Here is a 19,627-nt window from a genome sequence, read left to right on the forward strand (position 1 = left end):
GCAGCCTCTCATGTGATGTCAGGTCAGCACCCACCCAGATGGTTTTCTGGAAGCTAGTAAAAATTTAATTGTTCTCAAGGACATTGGGGGAAGGATGAATGGATGCCATTAGTATTTTGTATCATGGGACTATCAAATTATTAAGCTTTTAGTCTTTTTTTATTTTTACTATTGTAACTGCCAGGAGTCCATATAGAGTACAATGATGGATAGATGGATAAATTGGCCTCAGAGAGGGTGATTGGCCCAAACATTACCCAGTGAGCTCCCCAGCTGAATTTAGTGCAAATTCTTGGATAACATTAAGTTCTAAGATTATGAGAACATATAAACATCCACACTACTTACCATAATCTAATTCTATAAGCTTATATTTAAAAGCATTTTTAAAATAAAAACCACTACTTCTGATGGTGAAGAAAATTTAAAGAAAAATTAGAAAATAAGTAAGTTTTGTGTACATAAAACAATTTACATCAGATACAAACTTTTAATGTCTTCTAAATTTGAAATTATATGTGCTTAATATAGAATATGCATTAAGAACCATAAAGTAAAGATATTGGGAGTGAGGGAAAAGACCTAGTAAATGATTGGTCCCTCACTGAAGCAGCAATAACAAAGTAATATTACATCTACTACTAAAGATACTCAAAGTATAAAATGACTCTAATAAACAGGTTTTATACTTAACTTTGAAATACTGACTCAAGAATTATAGAGGTAGAAATTATTTATTTATTTATCGTATTTTTATACTGCCCATCTCAAAAACAACTCTGGGCAGTCTACAAAGAAATTAAAACAGTAGGAATTAAGTATCAATTAAAAAGATATATTATAAAACTATAAATTTACAAATCAAATATAAACTCTAAAATGTAAAACCCAAGATGGCAAAATCACAGTCTTGTTAAAATTTCCTGGGGCCGCATCAAGGTGCCAGCCACTGCCACAACGAAATATTCCCCCTTCCACCTTAAGGTGGCACAGCCACATCTTGAGCCCTTTATGGAAGGCCAGGAGAGTGGGGGCTTGCCTTATCTCTGGGGGTAGCTTATTCCAAAGGGCAGGAGCTATGGCAGAGAAGGCCCTCCTCCTGGACCCTGCCAATCGACAATCTCTCGTGGATAGGGTCTGTAACATGCCCTCTCTGCCTGACCGGGTGGGACAGGTTGATGTGATGGTAACCTGGACCCATGCCACGGAGCGTTTTAAAGGTGATAACCAACACCTTGAATTGAACCCGGAAGCAGACTGGCACCCAATGGAGCTCATGTAGCAGAGGTGTTATATGGGCCATCTTTGGGGCTAGTAAAACTGCTTGTGTGGCTGCATTCTGGATCAGCTGTAGCTTCCAGATGCTCTTCAAGGGTATCCCCATGTAGAGCGCATTGCAATAGTTTATATGGGAGATGACCAGGGCATGAGTGACTGACCGGAGGGACTCCTGATCCAGGAAGGGGCGTAGCTGGCACACAACAAGAAGTTGGGCAAAGGATCCCCTGGCCACGGCTGCCACCTGGACTTGCGGCTCAAGCAGGAGCCGCAAGTCCAGGTGACCCCCCAGGTTCCATACCGGGTCTGTCTGCGGCAGTGCAACCCCATCCAGCACCAAAGATGGTAATTTCCTGAGGGGCCCCCAACTCATAGCCACTCAGTCTTACCAGGGTTCAGCTGAAGCCTGTTGTTCCCCATCCAGACCCCTATAGCCTCCAGGCACTGAGAGGGTGGCCACAGCTTCACTTAAGTCACCCGGAATGGAGATGTATAATTGGGTATCATCTGCGTATTGATGATACCTCATCCTGTGGTGACAGATGATCTCACCCAGCAGTTTCATGTAGATATTAAAAAGAAGCGAAGAGGGTACTGAACCCTGTGGCACCCCACAAAGGAGGGGTCACGGGCCAGATCTTTCGCTCCCTATCACGACCGATTGGGACCGGCCCTGGAGGAAGGAGGTGAACCAGTGCAAAACCACACCACCCACCCCCAACTCCCTGAGCTGACCCAAAAGTATACCATGGTCAGTGGTATTGAAAGCTGCTGAGAGGTCAAGAAGAGCAAGGATGGATGCACTGCCACCATCCTGCTCCTGCCAGAGATCATCCAAAAGTGTGACCAAACCTGTTTCTGTCCCATATCCAGGCCTGAAACCTGGCTGAAAAGGGTCCAGATAATCCGTTTCATCCAGGATCCTCTGGAGCTGCAATGCCACTACTTTCTCAAAAGGGGAGGTGGGAGACTGGATGAAAATTATCCAGCACGGTGGGGTCCAGTGATGGTTTCTTGAGGAGGGGGTGCACCAGCGCCGCTTTAAAAGCAGCTGGGAACACTCCCTCCTTCAAGGATGAATTCACCATCATCTGGAACCAGCTTCCTTCGCCAGCCAGAAGGGACAGGGATCTAATTGACAAGTGGTGGCATTTACAGTCCAGAGAACCCTGTTCACTTCCTCGGGCCCAACAGGGTCAAACCATTCCCAGATAACCAATAAGTACATTCCCCAGGTATCTTCACAGACCACATCTCATGCTTGGCATCCAACTTGGAATGGATCTGAGCGACTTTATCTTCCAGATGCCCAGAAAACTCCTCTGCACGGCCCTGTAGGTAGGTCACTGGGCCCACCTTCCCCAGAAGGGATTGAATGATCTTAAACAGGCATTCTGTGGATGCAATAAGAGTGGAGAAATATTGACGTTTTGCCATGCTTATCGCCACAAGATAGGCCTTAATAGCAGCTCTAGCTTGTGTTTGGTCGGATTCAGTCTTTGTCTTCCTCCAGCGGTGCTCTAGACGTCTCTCAATTCTCTTCAGAACCCTCATGCCCTCCGTGAACCACGGGGAGTGTTGGGTTCAATGGGTCCAGTAAGCTCCTGGGTACAAGTCAAGATACTAGTCACCTTTAAAACCCTAGATGGCCTGGGACCAAGTTACTTGCAGGTCTGCCTCTCCCCAGTGGTTTTTGCCCATCCCACCAGATCTGGCAGAGTGGGCATACTCTGGGGCTAGGTGAAGCATTGGTGACCTTGCCTTACAAATTTGATTAATAAAAATAGATGATAAAGACTTTATTAAAATGGGAAACTATTGAATAGGGAACAGCAATAATGCATAGTAACTAACAGAAATGTGTAAAACAACATTCTGGGAATGGAATATTCCATGGAATGCTGGAATATTCAATTTTTCTTTTGGATCACACCAATCCCGCTTTTGCTGGGAAAATCACTACTGGATCAAACCAGGAAAAGTTAGATCAGTGTAATTCAGAAGGAAAAATAGAACATTCCAATGTTTCCCAGAATATTCTGTCTGCAGAACTGTAAGTTTTGCATATCCTAAGTACATTACTCATATGGCTGGAATCTGTTTCTGTAGGTTCAGGGGAAAGGAACAGTTGTTCCTATGCATCAATAAGGAATTCTAGAATTTTACTGTCTCGCTGCCTGAACTTCTTTGACTAATTCACAGTTTGCTGCTTTTCTTCTGAGCTTCTGCCTTTACCTAGGATTGTGAACTATTTTGGTCATAGTGTTGCATTTAGTCTTTGGCCTATTGGGGAGTACACTCTCAAAAGTAATAGATATCCTGGGACAAAACTTAAATTTGATTTCATTTACATTTAATTCAAATGAAGTATGTGTCATATGATTACCTTTAGCAATGTACTGAACAATTTCCTCACTCCATTGCACTAGAAATTGCAATTTGGCAAGGGTTTTTGTGGAAGTCTTTAGGAACTGTAGCCAGGGCTTTGGGAGCATTTTTATTATTGTGCATCACTGATCTGCTGATTATAAATGTAGCTACAGCATTCTTTATTACTGATTCACTGATGGAGAATTTCTCATTTTGCTGAGAATCTTGCACTTAAGTCTCTGCTTCTGGATAGTTCTTAATATTATCAAGGTACATGTGCAATTATTCCATATCTTCTTTCTTAACAGATAGGTAAGAAAACACAGGAAGATAAACTTCACTTCTGCCTCCCCCCTCCATTTTATGAATCAGAAGACAATTGCAAAACAATGATCTCACTTAAAAGCCTTCTTTATCTGAAGAGAGTGCAGCCATCCACACATTTGCATTAGAAGCAGTAAATGTTGTTTTGCTACAATTTTAATATTTTCATACATCCCAAACCGTATGTACATTTCTTGAAAATCACAGTGAAACCCAGGTATAGAACTACAACTCTCTTTTATGCTACTGTCAATCTGATTGTTTTTAAGGAGGGTAAGACTTTCTGTTTCTCTTTGATTTCTATGAAATTTAATCCCAAAAGGACTGAGGAAGCAACCATCCAAATAAAGTCAATTCCAATAATTTACTTCTGAAGAAAAGCAGAGGTAGGTAGGCTTAAATTAAGGGTGGTTGCCTATCTTTGCTTCTGGGTGTAATTCAAGGTGCTGGTTATTATGTATAAAGCCCTACATGGCATGGGGCCAGGGTATTTGAGGGACTGGCTTCCCTGTTGTATCTACCCATCCCACTAGGTTGGGCAAGAGGGTCATGCTCTTCGTCTTGTGGATCAGGGACTGTCATCCAGTGGGACCCAGGAAGCATGCCTTTTCCAGCAAGCCTTGTAGACCTGCCTGTTCTCCTGGGCATAGGGATCGGCGTGGGGGGGGGGGGGAGTAACTGAGCCAAGTTGTTTGTGCATGGTGTCTTCAGCAGCCACTTTGTGGTTCAATTGGCCTTGACATGCATTTTTTTAAAATACTGTATTCATATTGTATTTTTTAATCTTTGTGAACTGTCCAGAGTTGCATTAGGGAGATGGGCGGCCATATATCAATCGATTTAAGTAAACCAATAAAACCAGCGAGTAAAATCTTATGAAACAGGGTCTTTGCCAATGGCCTTCTACATCTCACCGGCTGGCACAACAGCACCGAAGAGAAAAAGAGAAGCCCAAACGTCGGGCGCGAAGTTGTTCCCGGGCCAAAAGCGCCGTCGCCCATTGGCTGCCGCCTGCTTAGCCCACCTGCCGGGTGAGGGCTAAACTGGGAAGTGCGCTGTAAGCTCACGGCCTGAGCGGGCAGAGTTCGGCCAAGTGGGAAAGAGCAATCGCGCCGCCGCCACTACCAGCGCAACAGGTGCTTCTGGTCGCTGCCTTGAGCTGTGCGGGCCGGGAAGATGCCCCTGGGGCTGAGGGGAAAGAAGAAAGGCAAGTCCAAGGAGACTTCGACGCTGGTGGACGGCGAGGCTCCCCTAGCGCGAGGGCGAGGCGACGACGAGGTCGGGGCCGGCGCTAGCGCTCGTGCCGGGGCTGTAGGGGCCTCAGCGCCGCAGGGTCCCGTCCGGTTGGTTTTTCACACGCAGCTGGCGCACGGCAGCCCCACTGGGCGCGTGGAAGGTTTTGGCAGCGTGAAGGAGCTTTACGCTAAGATAGCCGAGGCGTTCCGCATTGCCCCGGCCGAGGTACGTGACCGCCGATGGGTGGCGGGGGCGGGGGCGGGGGGGGGGCGGCTTCCCTTCCCCCTTTATCATCGGAGCCCACCCGGCTCTTAGCTTTTTGTTCCCTTTAACGGCTGTAATGGAGAGGTCCATCTTTCAGTGCTCGTGTTCAGGGTTTGTTAAAACAAGGCAACTAAACCGAGTGCTCTTTAGGAGTTGTCAGGATCTGTTTTGTTTAAGCGCAACAATCTACATTTCAGCAGGTGAGGATTACAGACTTCGGGGTTTCCATTAATATTATGCTCTGTATTTTTTTATACCCATGAAGTCAAGTCCTCCTCAAGTTGAGCTTAATTCCTGGTAACTTGTGAGCCTCTCCATGTAGATTTCTGTCTGCTTTGTTCAAAATGTCATATGTGTGTGTGTTGTTAATTAATATAACATCTAGCACTGCAGTTTTACTAGGACGGGAGAACTGAGTTTTTGTGCTTAGTTAGCCACAGAACCCAGCTGGGTCACTTTGGGCCAGTACCAAGAGACTATTGGCAAGCTACTTTCAAAAATGCTACCAAGAAAACTTCATGGACCTCTCCTATGTAGTCATCTGGAGTTAAGATTGACTTGAAGCCATGCACAGGGGCACCCACGCACCCAACCTGATATACCGAACAGAAGTAACCTAGTTGTTATGGTACCTAAGCAGAAAATCTAAAGAATATTGTAATCTCAAAATCTCAACAAATACAGCAGGTTTTTAGCACGTTACAACTGTCAACTGAGAAGGTACTTCTAATCTGTCTCAGGTGTAACCTGCACCTGCATAAGCAACTTCTCTTTCCTCCCTTCCATCTACCCATCCTACCTTGTCCCAAATTAAATAATATATTAGTTTGACCACTCCATGCATCTGATGAAGTGAGCTGCAGTTCACAAAAAGTTATACTTTTAATAAAATGTGTTAGTTGGAAAACTGCTACCACAGTCCTCCTGGTTTTTGTAGTCTTTCCCAGTGATTAATAAATATAGTAATAAATACTCTAATTAATCTGTTGTCTTTTAATAGCAGTATCGAGTCCATTGCTTTTGATGAACTGGTTCTTCCTGCCTAAAGCTTTAATGTCACCTGCAGCTTTGTTGTGACAGAAAGATCCTTGATTGTATTATTCAAATACCTGGCTGGGTGATTTGTATTTTATTCTACAAAACTGTTTTCTGTAATGATTGCAAAACTTAAAATCAAAGACAAATTTGCTTCTCGATTTATTCAAATTAGTAGAATAGTCCTACATTTGTGGCTCAGAGCACTGAAAAAGAAGCACTTCTTAACACATGTAATTATATTCCCGGCTACAAGGATCATTTTACGCTAGGCATTGCAACTTACAATAGTATCTTGTTTATTCTCATGAGGAACAATAAAGCCTTTGAAAGACAGAAGTTTTCTTTATTGATAAAGAAGTACAAAAGTTATTTCACACCAGATAGAGTTTTGAACTTGACATACTATTGTATCCGCAGCTTCATCCACACAGAATGAAAAAACCTTTTTTAAAATTTTTCTTAGTAACTTAAGAAAAATTTTATTGTAAGCTGCCCAGAGTCTCCCCGTTGGGGAGAGATGGGCGGTGAATAAATTTATAAATAGAATAAATAAAATAAAAAAATAATCCTAGAATGAAGGTGATCAGTAAGTTGCTGCCTAATTAAGTAAGAATCTATAGTAGATTTAGAAAAGAAAAAAATTCTTAAAGAACAAGAAAATAAACCAAGCATTGATGTTCAAGAATTCATTTGTAAGAGATGAATGTGATAACTTTCAGGTAAAATTGTTTGGGTTGCACTGTTGGGCAGAAAGATTTGTTTTGAACAGAGCTCTGTCCTGCCCCATTCAAAATGAGAAGGATACAAGAATTAATCTCTTGGAGTAAATATCCACATCGATTCTTTTACTAGAAATTGGCCAAATATTTTGTACTTGCTCACTCATTATTTAATTTATCTTGGAGTATGTGACTGTAATAAATCATTTTTCTTACATTTAAAATTAATACACAAACATGCAAATGTTTATATTAGCAGTTCAGCTTGACTGGTAGGAGTCTTCACTGTACTCCTTGAACAAATCAAGGCAAGGAACTTGGTAGTGATATTAATGCCTGCATATTGGAAATTGTGATGAATTGTTTTGATTCTTAGATCAACATAGCGGGTACCAATATTTGTAGAGCTTAACATATTTTCAGACACAGAAAACCAGCTATGTCTTGGTCTGGATTAGTTTTTAATTAATACTGGAAGATCTTAGCTTGATCAAACCTTTCTTTCTGTGTTACATGAATATTCTAGAGAGTGTTAATACAGTATGATGTTAACACAGGCTCTGTTGGCTGACTTAGAGATGAAACCATAGAATGGCTCTAAAAAAATGGGTCTGTTTTAAACATTCTGTTTCTTATGTGTTTCTTTTTCTTTTTTCCTGTACATGCCAATTAGATCACTGCTTATTTTTATTATTAACCCCCCCAAAAAAAAATTGACAAAAAAGGGTTAACTGGTATGCTGCAAAGAAAATGATGATCTATCCAAAGATAGCTAAGATACCTCACTGGGTCATCTGCTACCTGAATAATTGCTTAAATATAAGGAGAGGTAGACTCAGTTAATTGGGTTATGTGAATGGGGCACTGAGTCTTACTGTTCTTTCCAGCAGCAGGGGCAACACAGGTGAAAACAGCTAAAGCTGGATGGTAAACATAGACCTTCAGTTATGGCAGATATAGTTGAGACAAGTAGGTGTATGTCATATGTAATAGATGTATGTTGAGAATATCTTTTTTCAATCATATAGAAAGAGGAATGGGGTCTGGATTTCAGCAAAACAGGCTTATGACATTACTGAAGTTAACACCTGCTGAGCAAAAAAACATTAAAGAAGAGGTTAGGAAAGTGATGTGTACCTTGTTTATTTATTTCCTTTTTTATGTTTAATTTAGCTTCTTGTACTGGATTGGGATGGTTCAGATCTGCTCAGCTACAATACCAAATCTTGGATTGCATGTGAATTACTAATTGTCATTATGTTGATGTTATAAAGTAAAACAAAACAAGCTCCTGTTTTTATGCACAAACAGTGCAGATCTCATTGAAAGTACTTATTCTTACTGAAGCAAGTACCACCTCATAAAAAGCTTGAATTAAACAAATAAGCTCACTTACTTTATTTACCATCTTGCTTTCTGAATGCTGAAACACATTCTGGCAAATTCTAATTTCAAATGTGTTTTTCAAAGTAAATGATGTGAAGGAATTTTAAAGCTACATTTGTAACATTAAATATGTTGGTGCAAACGTCAATTGTTGCATGAATACAAGACATATTAATCAAAATGATGTGATTTTAAATAGGAGATAATTCTGTTTTTGTGTACTGTACACATTCAAGAATTGTTAGACTTAACAGAGTGATTAGGCTGGATTCATAGATTGCCACCATGGGATTTGCTTGGTTTTGGAATATTGTAATGTGTGAGACCAGCCAACTGTGACTTAATGAACAACAAGCTTAGAACAGTGTATGAAACAGATTGTTCTCACTGATAATGAACTCAAACATAGAATTAATATTTTTAATAGAATATTCCTATTTTTATTGGAAATAAACATTATGAATTTGAAACATTACATGCAGTTATGTGTTTTAATTAACATGATTCCATTGGAGGCTCAGGTTTCAAAGTGATTTAAATATGATTCAGACACATTTATAACTTTATTTACTTCTTTCTTGAAACACAATGGCTATGTGCAACTTCCTCTTACTTTTATTACTAAGGCAAAGTACAAATAACTGTGGTTTAATTCTTTACCGTAAATGAGCTGGAGTATATCTTGCAGGGATCACTGCATTTACTAACATGTCACTAATTCTTTATAAAAGTAAGAGTGGGTGTATTGTGGAAAAACAATCTGCCTGGTTACTCAGTTCCATTAGTTAATTAAACAGTATTGCTTTCATTCCCTTAACACACCAGTCTTTCCCCTTCTCTTTTTCTTGCCAAACCTTTATCTGCATCTTCTGCCTCCAATAATTATTTTACTGTGTTTCATGTGAAGTAGTCTTGAATTTACCACAAAGAGCTAATGCATGTGCATCTCATTCTGTGACCTATTCAATTAGCACTTCACTTCTGGGTTATTGTTTTCAAATTACAAGTTGAAAGGTACTGTTTTATTAATATTTCACTCAGTAAAGACTAAGCAGATACTCTGTTTTGTTTCACCAGAGTCAGTTAGGTACCTACATTGAATGAAATGAAATAAATAAAATGTGTGATATGATTGTATATTGCAGTAATATATAGAGAGTGTAATTTGAATTAATTATTTAAAACAGTCGAGGTATAAAATACCCTGTCTGCTCCTCAAGTTAGGGAGGAAGAAGTCAATCTTCTAGGAGTAGTACTTTAATTACTGGATACTGTGAACACAGTTAAATTATTGGGCAATGGGCTAAACCTTTTAGTGAATGGCATATTCTATTTTAGGCTTTAGAGGTAATGATCCTAATGAAACCCTAGAGTTGAATTAAGAATGCTGTGTGTGTATATATATGAAAATTCCCTTCTCACCCCTAAGGGTGGTATGTGTCTTCTTCAGCCTTAGGTCCTCTACCAGAGGCCTGGGAATTTGAGGGTTCTGCACAGTCTCTTAGCTGTTCCTAGCACTGCACTCTTATGGGCGGAGAGTTCTGATGTTGTTCCTGGGATCTATTGGAGCCACTGTCCCAGCTTGGGAGTCATAGCCGCGAGTGCCCCTACCACCCCTGGGACCACTTTGGCATTCACTTTCTACATCCTCTCTAGCTTTTCTTTCAGGCCCTGGTACTTCTTCAGCTTCTCATACTCTTTCTTCCTGATGTTGCTGTCACTTGGCACCACTACATCTATCACCACCACTGTCTTCTGGTCCTTGTCTATTACCACAGTGTCTGGCTGATTGCCAGCACCTCCCTGTCCATCTGGATCTGATAGCCCCACAGGATCTCAGCCCTGTCATTCTCCATCACCTTCTGTGGAATCTCCCATCTGGACTTGGGAGGGTCTAGCCCATACACTGTGCAGATGTTCCTGTACACAATGCCAGCTACTTGGTTGTGCCATCCAGTGTATGCTGTTCCTGCCCGCATCTTACACCCTGCCACTATGTGTTGGACTGTCTCTGAGGCGTCTCTGCACAGTCTGCACCTCGGGTCCTGTCTAGTGTGGCAGACCCCCGCTTCTATGGATCTGGTGCTTAGTGCCTGTTCTTGTGCTGCTATGATCACTGCCTCACTGCTGTCTTTTAGTCCAACCCTTTCCAGCTACTGGTGGATTTCCCAATGTCAACCACCTCATCTATCTGTCAGTGGTACATCCCATGCAGGGTCTTGTCTTGCTGTGGCACTTCCTCTGCTTGTTCTTCCTCCCATGTCTGCTGCTGCCTCAGGCATTCTCTCAGCAGCTCATCTTTGGGTACTCAGAATATCACATACTTCTTTTTCAGAGATACAAAGTTTCTTATTCAAATCTATTCACTTTGTATGTTCTTATTGTGTATATTGTAGAATAGTTTGCAGTGACATCTTAAGAATGACACTGACAACATCACAGTAAACCATGATTTGTTTTAACCATGCATTGTTCAACAAACTACATCATAGTTCAATGCAACGTAGTAGCCAGCTAGGCTGAGAATGTACTGATTGCTATGTTTTAAAACATTTATTGATTGAATGCTTGATTGCCAAAATAATTTGTACTTAAATTACTTGGTATGAGTACAGAAGAATATTTTGCTTATTTAGCATTATTGCCTTGTATAAAAATGGAACCCAGCAGGAAAATTATATAACCACTAATCAAAGTTCTTGCTTGACTGATACTTTTCCAAGAGGGAAGTGTATAAAATTGGCTCATGCGGAGGCTGCAGTCTGTTTATGCTGCTCAGTTGCAGTTTTAAATAGAGTTACATCGTCTCAGATTTCTAAATATCACATTTCTGTTCTATTGCTGGTTTTATCTAGTCATAAGTGTGAAACTAGTTATAAGATGATTACTTACGCTGTCATGCCAACATGGGCAACATTCAGAGAAGCCTTTTCCCCCTAAAAATAAAAAAATCAGAAATATAATGATATTAATGGGGATCGTGGAACTTAGAAGCACTAACATTTCGGAAACTTGAAAACTATATTGTAACCTTCCTACTAGTTTCTAAATGTGGTTATTTGATGCTTTACCACATCTTTCAGATTCCTGGTTAATAGAATAATTGTTTTCATATAGCTACAGAGTTTTAATTATACAAAAATATTTGATTTCCTGATTGATTGCAAGTTAGCATATCTGATATACAATATCTGGTATGTATGTATGTATTTGATAAGCAAACTACATGAGAACACTGCCTTTTTTTTCTTCTGTAAAACAAGTGGAAAAAAAGTTATGGCCTTTCATTTCAGCTGATACCTGAAATTGCTAGATTTTTTTGTAGTTAAAAATGAAAAGTAAAGGTTTTTCTTCTTGAATTAGGCATAGTTTCAGTTATGATTACTATCTCAGCTGCCTTTCAAAATATTTTCCCAAAACGATATGCAAAATACAGCAGTTTTAAAACAAATGATCCCAGTCAACATTAATAAATAAAACAATAACAGCACTTTTCAAATCAGCTCTTTAAATTGAATTCTTCTGCAATTTTTGATTTTTTAAAAATTATTTTAAAATTATTTTCTTAATTTTCAAACTTCCATGTCATGATGAATTTTAAATGTAGTATTTAAAGCCATTTAGCCAGTATTACATTCTGCAATCTGTATTACAAAACCCAAAGCAGTGTAAAATAAAATATTAAAAATGGCCTTTTGTTCTAAAATGGACAGTTTTTTTTTTAAATGTTAAGCTATAGTTATATGTTTTTAAATTTGCATCCCCTAATGTTCACAAAGTGGCCTCGTGTGGCGCAGAGTGGTAGGTGGCAGTATTGCAACCGAAACTCTCCCCGCAACCCGGGTTCGATCCCAGAGGAAGCTGGATTCTCGGGTAGCCGGCTCAGGTCAACTCAGCCTTCCATCCTTCCGAGGTTGGTAAAATGAGTACCCAGCTTGCTGGGGAAGGTGATGACTGGGAAAGGCAATGGCAAACCACCCCGCTATAGTCTGCCAAGGAAACTTCGTGAAAGCGGCATCCCACCAAAGGGTCAGACATGACTCAGTGCTTGCACAGGGGACCTTTCACTTTTTCAGAATGTTCACAAAGGAACCCACACTGAAATTTTAAAGCATGCAGTTTAAATCAATTTATCAAATACTCAGTTGAAAGGGAAACCTGCATATCAATAAATGAATACTGAAGAAACTCTTGCTAAAATGCTAATGATTACAGCTTGTCAAACCTTGTTTACAGTGTCCTGTGTCATTCCTGTCTCCATAAAGGAATCCTAATGGGATTTCTAGTTTATTTTCTTGGTCTGGCAGCTGGACTTAGACATTCTGTTTCTTTTTAACTTTTCAGATCTTTTATTTTATTTGAAATCTTGGACAACTGTATTTTGTATGAAGACTAGGATATTTACTGTGTAGTTTTGCCCATACCTTTGGCTCAGAACAATAAATACAAAAGGAAGTTTATAAAGCATTTTTTTCTCTAGCCTGGGATAAGGGATTGCTACATGTAAGGATCTACATATATTCAGTCCTGAGCACAGTTATCACAGTTACCGTATCTGATTACATGGACTACCTTTTCAAAATGCATGTCACCAGTATTACTATATTGTATACTTCTGGATGGATTTACCTATCATACCAATACAGTTTGTTTAGGATGGGTAGCACAATGTGTGAAATTAGTCCTAGTTTATCATAGTTTATGGATTAGTGCTATGTGTGGACCCAATCATTATGGCTTATCCAATGAGCCATGGTTAAACTGTTAAATCTTGGTTAATGCAATATGTGAATTGAATCACTGACTTTCTGAAGAACTACAAATCCTCAAAGTGTCCCAGAGAATATTGTTGTGGTTGCCATGGATGTTTGAATCCTTTACTAAGCCTAGCATAGTAGTTTTCTCTAGTTCATCCATTTCCATCTCATGCCTGAAGTGTATGAGTTTCTACTTGCTGATTACCTTAAGGACCTTGCAATCCATCTCTTAGTAATTGTTTTTGAATTCATAAATTCAGATGCATGCATTCATTCATTTACTCATTCAACATTTATATACTGCCTACTTCATATACCCAAGATGCTTTATAGGAATTAAACAAAACATAAACCAAAATAAAGAAAAACCAAAATACAACATTTCGGTGTAAAATTGAATCTATACAAGCTAATCACTATGAGCACTGAAACGCCCTGCAAAATAAAGTGAAAGCCAACAGTTTGGGGGTACCCCATATCTTACGAGGCAATGTATTCCAATGTGTGTGAACAGTCACAGAGAAGCATCATTAAGCTTCACCAACCCGTTAACAGGGCATGGGTACCCTCAGCTGTTTCATCATGCTACCATTGAGATTATATATTATGCTGACCTGTGGTTTGTTTAATTGTGGTTTATAAACTACTATTATCTGGGTTTACTGTAGACAGTTATGGAAGTATCCTTAAAGAAGGAATGCAAGAATTGAATAAACAATGCTGGAAAAGAAAAAGGGTGAAAAAGAAACTCAAGGTAACCCCACCTTGAATCTGTTTGGTATAAGTGGGGGCAGAAGAAAAGTCTGACAGACTTTCAAGATTCTATTATTATGCCCTAAAGTCCTTATGTGGTCTGTTTCCTGACATGGCCTGATATTTACCCAGCATGCTAATCTACACATATTTTACAAATCATAGGTTCACACAATATAATAAGTGAAAACCAACAACACAGATTATGGCTTTGGGCCATGTTTTAACCCATCCTAAATATATTGATTGGCTTCCTCAATACCAGTGTTAATAATTGCTACTTTTAATAAGGTGATTGTCACTGTTAAGAAGGTAAAGCACTTTGTATATCCTTTGCTTTGATTTTTTAAAAAAAATGTATTAGATTTATACCCTGCTTTTCATTCATTGTGAATGAAGGCATACATTAGTGTACTTTCCTCCCAGTTTCCCCTGCTAAAGTAGGCTGAGCTGTGCAGGAGTGACTAGGAGAGTTTCCAAGGACAAGATTGCATTTGAACTGGAATATCCCTAGTTCTAGTCCAGCCCTTTAAAGACTACACCACCCTGACTCTCTAGATATGGGTATGGGTATAGGGATATAGATAGGTTAACTCTTCAGGTAGCTGATGAACTATAGTTCACAATACCTTATGCCATAACAGAGTGCTGTAAGACTCTTGGGTTTGCTACAACTCTAGAAAGAAAAAGAAAAAAAACTTTGGTTTATGAAGTTCCCACTCTTCTCTGACTGTCCTATACAGTCAGAATTCCCGATGAGTAGTTACAGCCTGGTAGACTTAAGCACATTAAGTGTTAAATTAAGAAAAATGAAGAGGAAAGCACTAATTATTACATTTCATTTCATTTCATTTCATTTCATTTCATTTCATTTCATTTCATTTCATTGATTAGTCGAATTGACCTTATCAATATAGCAAGATAAAATTAAAATATAAACAAAGCATAATCAAAGAATAGGAAGGGATACAATAATAAAACAAAATAAAACAAAATACATATACATGTGATCACAGTACAAGGAGGCAGTAATCAGATGAGAGAGTCGCCTTTACAAGGTGCCCCAATTTGTTCAATATATTGGGATCTTAAAGCCCCAGCCTTCAATATGAACATAGCAGTTCTGCATACAATATATACAGTATATATTATTACCCTGGAGAAAATAAGAATCTAAAAATTGGGTCCCAGTACACACTGATTATTACATATAATGCCACTGATAAATTTATTTGTTTGTTTGTCAATTTTTTATCACCGCGCATCTCCCCCCTGAGGAGGGACTCTGGGTGGTTTATAATAGAAATACAATTTAAAATTCAATGCAAACTATAAATAGTACATTAAATATAGATATAAATAGAAGATGAAAATCCAGATGGCAATAAGGTTCTACTTCAGTCCACGAATATAAAAGGGGCCATTCTAGGGCACCAGCCATCCCCAAGAGTAACAATTCCCCTTCAAATAATGAAGATTTGGGGGCTCCTATTAATGCCTGAGTCAATTTTCAGCTGTCTATGGCATGGGAAAGATAACATTATCTATTGATAATCAAGCTATGTAGGGTATGCACAATGAAGGTTATAGTTTGTTCAGTATAACTGTGCATTGGCAGGCAGATGGTCTTTGTTCCTTTGAAGTGTGTACACAGCTTTATTCATATGAAACAAATGTATGTATCTCATTCTGAAAAGGTAGAACATTTTTGTAATGAGCAAAAGTTAAAAGCAACTCAACATTTTATGATTCACTAAGTTTATTGCAGATTAAAGTCCCTAGTTGAAGGATTACTTCGAGTGGAATAACTTGTTCTTCAGTGTAACAAGTTGAAGCTTTGGAGCAAAACATTACATAGTGACAATTAAATGCATTTTTATTCTGTTCCTTTTTAATTGTATGTATATACAGTGTCATCCTATTATGAAGCCACCATTTACAAGATTTTCTTTAATTATCCTAAGCAAGACTGTAAGGTTTGGGTCTTACCAGAGAACTGGAAAGTGCCTTAACTGCTTACACTATGATTATGAGGCATATAAAAAGTTGGGGTTAATGTACAGTTGTTATATACAATTTTAGACTTTATTATTAGCATTTTAATAAAGGTGATATTAGCATTTTAGCATGGCATTCATGTCTCCTTTTGAAGTTTAGGAAACAATGTTTTTCCTTTGAGACAAAGCCATTTCCTTTGATATGCAAAACCTAGCCTTTTCAGGGACCGCCAATCAAACAATAGGGCTGTATTCTTAAGTCCTTGAGTGTTGCAAGTGTTAAAGAAACAAACCTGGGTGGGAAAGGAGGAGATGCAACATATTTTAAGGGTGTCTGTCTTTTCTCATGTCTTTTATTGATTGATTTGTTGCCTTCTGACGTATCACATATATTGAATGTATTTAACATTTGTTTCTGTATCCTGTATAAAGACTTGACCCTCCTTAATAAAATGCCTTTTGCTGTGCCTGAAGTACTTGTGGTTCGAATTGTTGGCGGGCAGGGCACATGAAAAAGTCACTTTGCAAAGGTATTGGGTGTTTCTCTCTCAAATTCAGGGACTAGGTTCTTTCCAGCTCCATATCAACTTGGATGCCTGAGTTTTATGGGTAACACTTTGGAGGCTCATCTGAGATCGCAGTGTGGCACCCCTCAGGGCTCAGGTTGGCCCACCTCAGTCACAGGACACAACAGCCACCACAGGGTGAGTTCATCCCTGTGTCTTTGGAGGAGGTGGACAACTGAGGAGCCAGGAGGGAGTAAATGCTAGCTGGTAGTCCCTTGGGACAGAACACAAAATGGGACTGGAGAGGCGTGCACCTCTTGGGAGCCTGTTGGGGCTCATGGTCCAGTTGTGGGACCAGGGAAAGCTGTCAGTCCAGCAGGAAATGGCCAAAAGGAGAATGGTCAGACTGCCCAGGAAGTGGACAAGGTACACTGGACAGCTTTCATGGGAGGAGAAGTGGCCGAAGTGAGGCTCCTTTGACTTGTGACTACTAGGGGCAGTCCAAGCACAAGTTGAGCAGAACCACCCCTGCCAGATGGAGTTTGGGTTCTGTGGGCTGATGTGGCTGAGCGATATGTCTCCTAGATGACGGTTCAAAAGACTATGCCCTCCGCCCCTCCACTTCATCTGCCACCCCTGTCCTACTTCTGAAGGAATGAGCATGACCTGACTCCAGTCTTGTGTCCTCCAGGGAGGAGCTGTGGGGAGCAGAATGGGAGTGTGGGACCCGCAATCATGTGGGTGCTCTCACCTGTAGACCCTTCATCCAATGAAGAAAGAGCTGTAATCAACTCTGACACATCAGATCAGGTATTTGAGAGGGAGCATATGGGCATTGGGGAGAAGTCTCAGGAGCTACCTGCTCTGTGAGAGAATCAAATAGACTGCAAACTCTGAAATCACAAAAACAACATGAAAAGTGGCTGACACCACCACAGGAGCAGCTGTACTGTTCCATCTCAGAATCTGACGACAACCTTAGAAAAATACCTGCACGCTTGGAATGCTTGAAAGCTCCTGGTTCAAACTGGAATGAGTAAGAAACAAGCTATTTTTCTAAACAGAATTGGCAGAGATTTTTGGATAATTATGGTGAGCAAAATTGGCCAGAATGGGGAATTTTTAATTGTTGTCAACTGAAACTTTTGAAACTTTTTTTGGTGAGAAGAAGAAAATAGAATAAAAATGGGCTACTGGTATTGTTGGGCACAACTATCAGATGAAATTTGTCCCACAAGTAGATTGTAACACTGTCTCAAGACCTCCTTGTAATTCGGCCAAGAAGCAAAATTAACCTTATTAAGAGTACTTGAAGAAATACCAGGAAAGCAATCAAGTGAAAAGAAAAAATATACCACAACATTGTTCGGAGCGCTGATGACACTCATGATGCATTTTACACCAAACAATGTGAAAGAGCTTTTAAGCATGTGCAGCTTAATGCTAAAAATTAAAAAGATTTTAAAGCTATAGTAGTTGTCTTTTTGTGAATTAATTTGCCACTGAGATAGTAATTTTTTTCTAATAAATATTGCTCTACTACTGAAAATAATACCCAAAGTCATGTTTTTTAATTAATTTTTAGTAAAGAATTTTTTTACAGAATAATACAAATTGAAAGAAAAAGGATTTACAGAATAAGAACCATACAAATTTAAAGAAAAAGTAAAAATAAAAAAGTAAAAAAGTAACAAGAAAATAAAAAAGGAATAAAAGAGACAGAAGAGAGAGAAAAAATAAAAAAAGATATAAAGTGGCTTCTGATCTTCTTTACAGTAGTTATAAATGCATTTATATTTTCCAAAGTCGTGTTTTAAAGAACCATTATAATAGGCATAAGATCTAAATATCTTAGTATATTCTGCACCATATCATAGGAATGGTACTAGCCTAGGAATTCTTATGTAGTATATTTATTTGAGTAGTAGTTGGCTTTTGGTGCTCTGGAAGGACCTTGCTGGTAGTTGCTGTCATTTAAATTTCTTGCAGCGATACAGAACTTTGGTCTGCAACAATGAAACAAGAACATATGTTTCAGGTAAGGATATTAGATATTCAGTTTTATTGTAAAAATCCAGCCTGAATACAAAAAATCCCATATACATTGTCAGGGAAAAAGGAGTAAGATCTGTTGAATTACAATGAATCTATTATATTTGAAGCAAAAGTACTATGAATATGGTAATAAATATTCTAAGTTATTAACTGTAGAGTACAGAGTTGACCTTGGAGAAAATATGCAGCGACTGATAGTAAAACACGGACTTAGCCTAGGAAAACAGGAAACTGAAGAAGAAACTCAAGTTGCCTGCTTGACATTCTTTGGTGTAAGAGGGAAGGGAGAGGAAATGCTGGCAGCCTTTCAATATTCTGCTCTTCTAGCCTATATCAATTTATTTTGGGTAAAATACCAGCTATTAAAATGTCTGCTCTACTAAAACTGTTATTTTTATTTCAAATCCTTCCCTTTAATTTTTTGAGAAAGAATTAAAAGATTGGCAATGTAAACCTCAGCTTTTGTGTTTCAGTTCAAAATAATCTTGAATAAAGAGTTTTCAATATTTACAAAAAGTTTCCAATATTTACATCTTAATGAGGGAGGAAAATAAAATCATACATTAATGGAAGATCCAAATCGAAGCTAGATAAAATTAAAAAACATTAAATGTTGGTGGTAAATGTTCAAATAAAACAATATATTTTTAGGAAAGATTTGTAGTCTGTAAAACAGGTAAGTAATCAGCTTACTAAAAATATGATTAAAATGTGGAAGTCACATAAAGATATTTTAATACTAAATATATTTCTTTTCAGTCCTGTATTAGTACATCCTCTATTTTTTAATAGAGACGGAATGATACAATATGCTGGCTGAAAGAGAATGAGCTATATTATATAAAATACTTGGTTGCAAATTCAACGTCATTCATTAAAGTTGAAATTGAAGAGAAAATAGAAATTAAATTAGTTACATTAGTTACATTAAATTAGTTACATTC

The 19,627-nt window shown here is 38.8% G+C and overlaps 2 protein-coding genes across 3 annotated transcripts in view; both read left to right on the forward strand.

Annotated features, from left to right (window-relative positions):
- Positions 1 to 19,627, forward strand: part of NEXN (nexilin F-actin binding protein) — a 269,027-nt gene that overhangs the window by 85,276 nt on the left and 164,124 nt on the right. The gene's annotated exons all lie outside the window — the stretch shown is intronic.
- Positions 5,005 to 19,627, forward strand: part of GIPC2 (GIPC PDZ domain containing family member 2) — a 35,307-nt gene continuing 20,684 nt past the window's right edge. Inside the window, exon 1 of one of the 2 annotated variants that reach the window (XM_063298153.1) lies at positions 5,005 to 5,433. In XM_063298153.1, coding sequence (XP_063154223.1) covers positions 5,149 to 5,433 — 285 coding nt within the window. In that variant the 5' untranslated portion in view covers positions 5,005 to 5,148. Of the gene's footprint in view, positions 5,434 to 17,267; positions 17,439 to 19,627 lie in introns of those variants that run through there. The other variant, XM_063298154.1, reaches the window with a different exon arrangement.

This window comes from Candoia aspera, chromosome 3 (genome assembly GCF_035149785.1).
Source record: "Candoia aspera isolate rCanAsp1 chromosome 3, rCanAsp1.hap2, whole genome shotgun sequence".
Classification (NCBI taxonomy): domain Eukaryota; kingdom Metazoa; phylum Chordata; class Lepidosauria; order Squamata; family Boidae; genus Candoia; species Candoia aspera.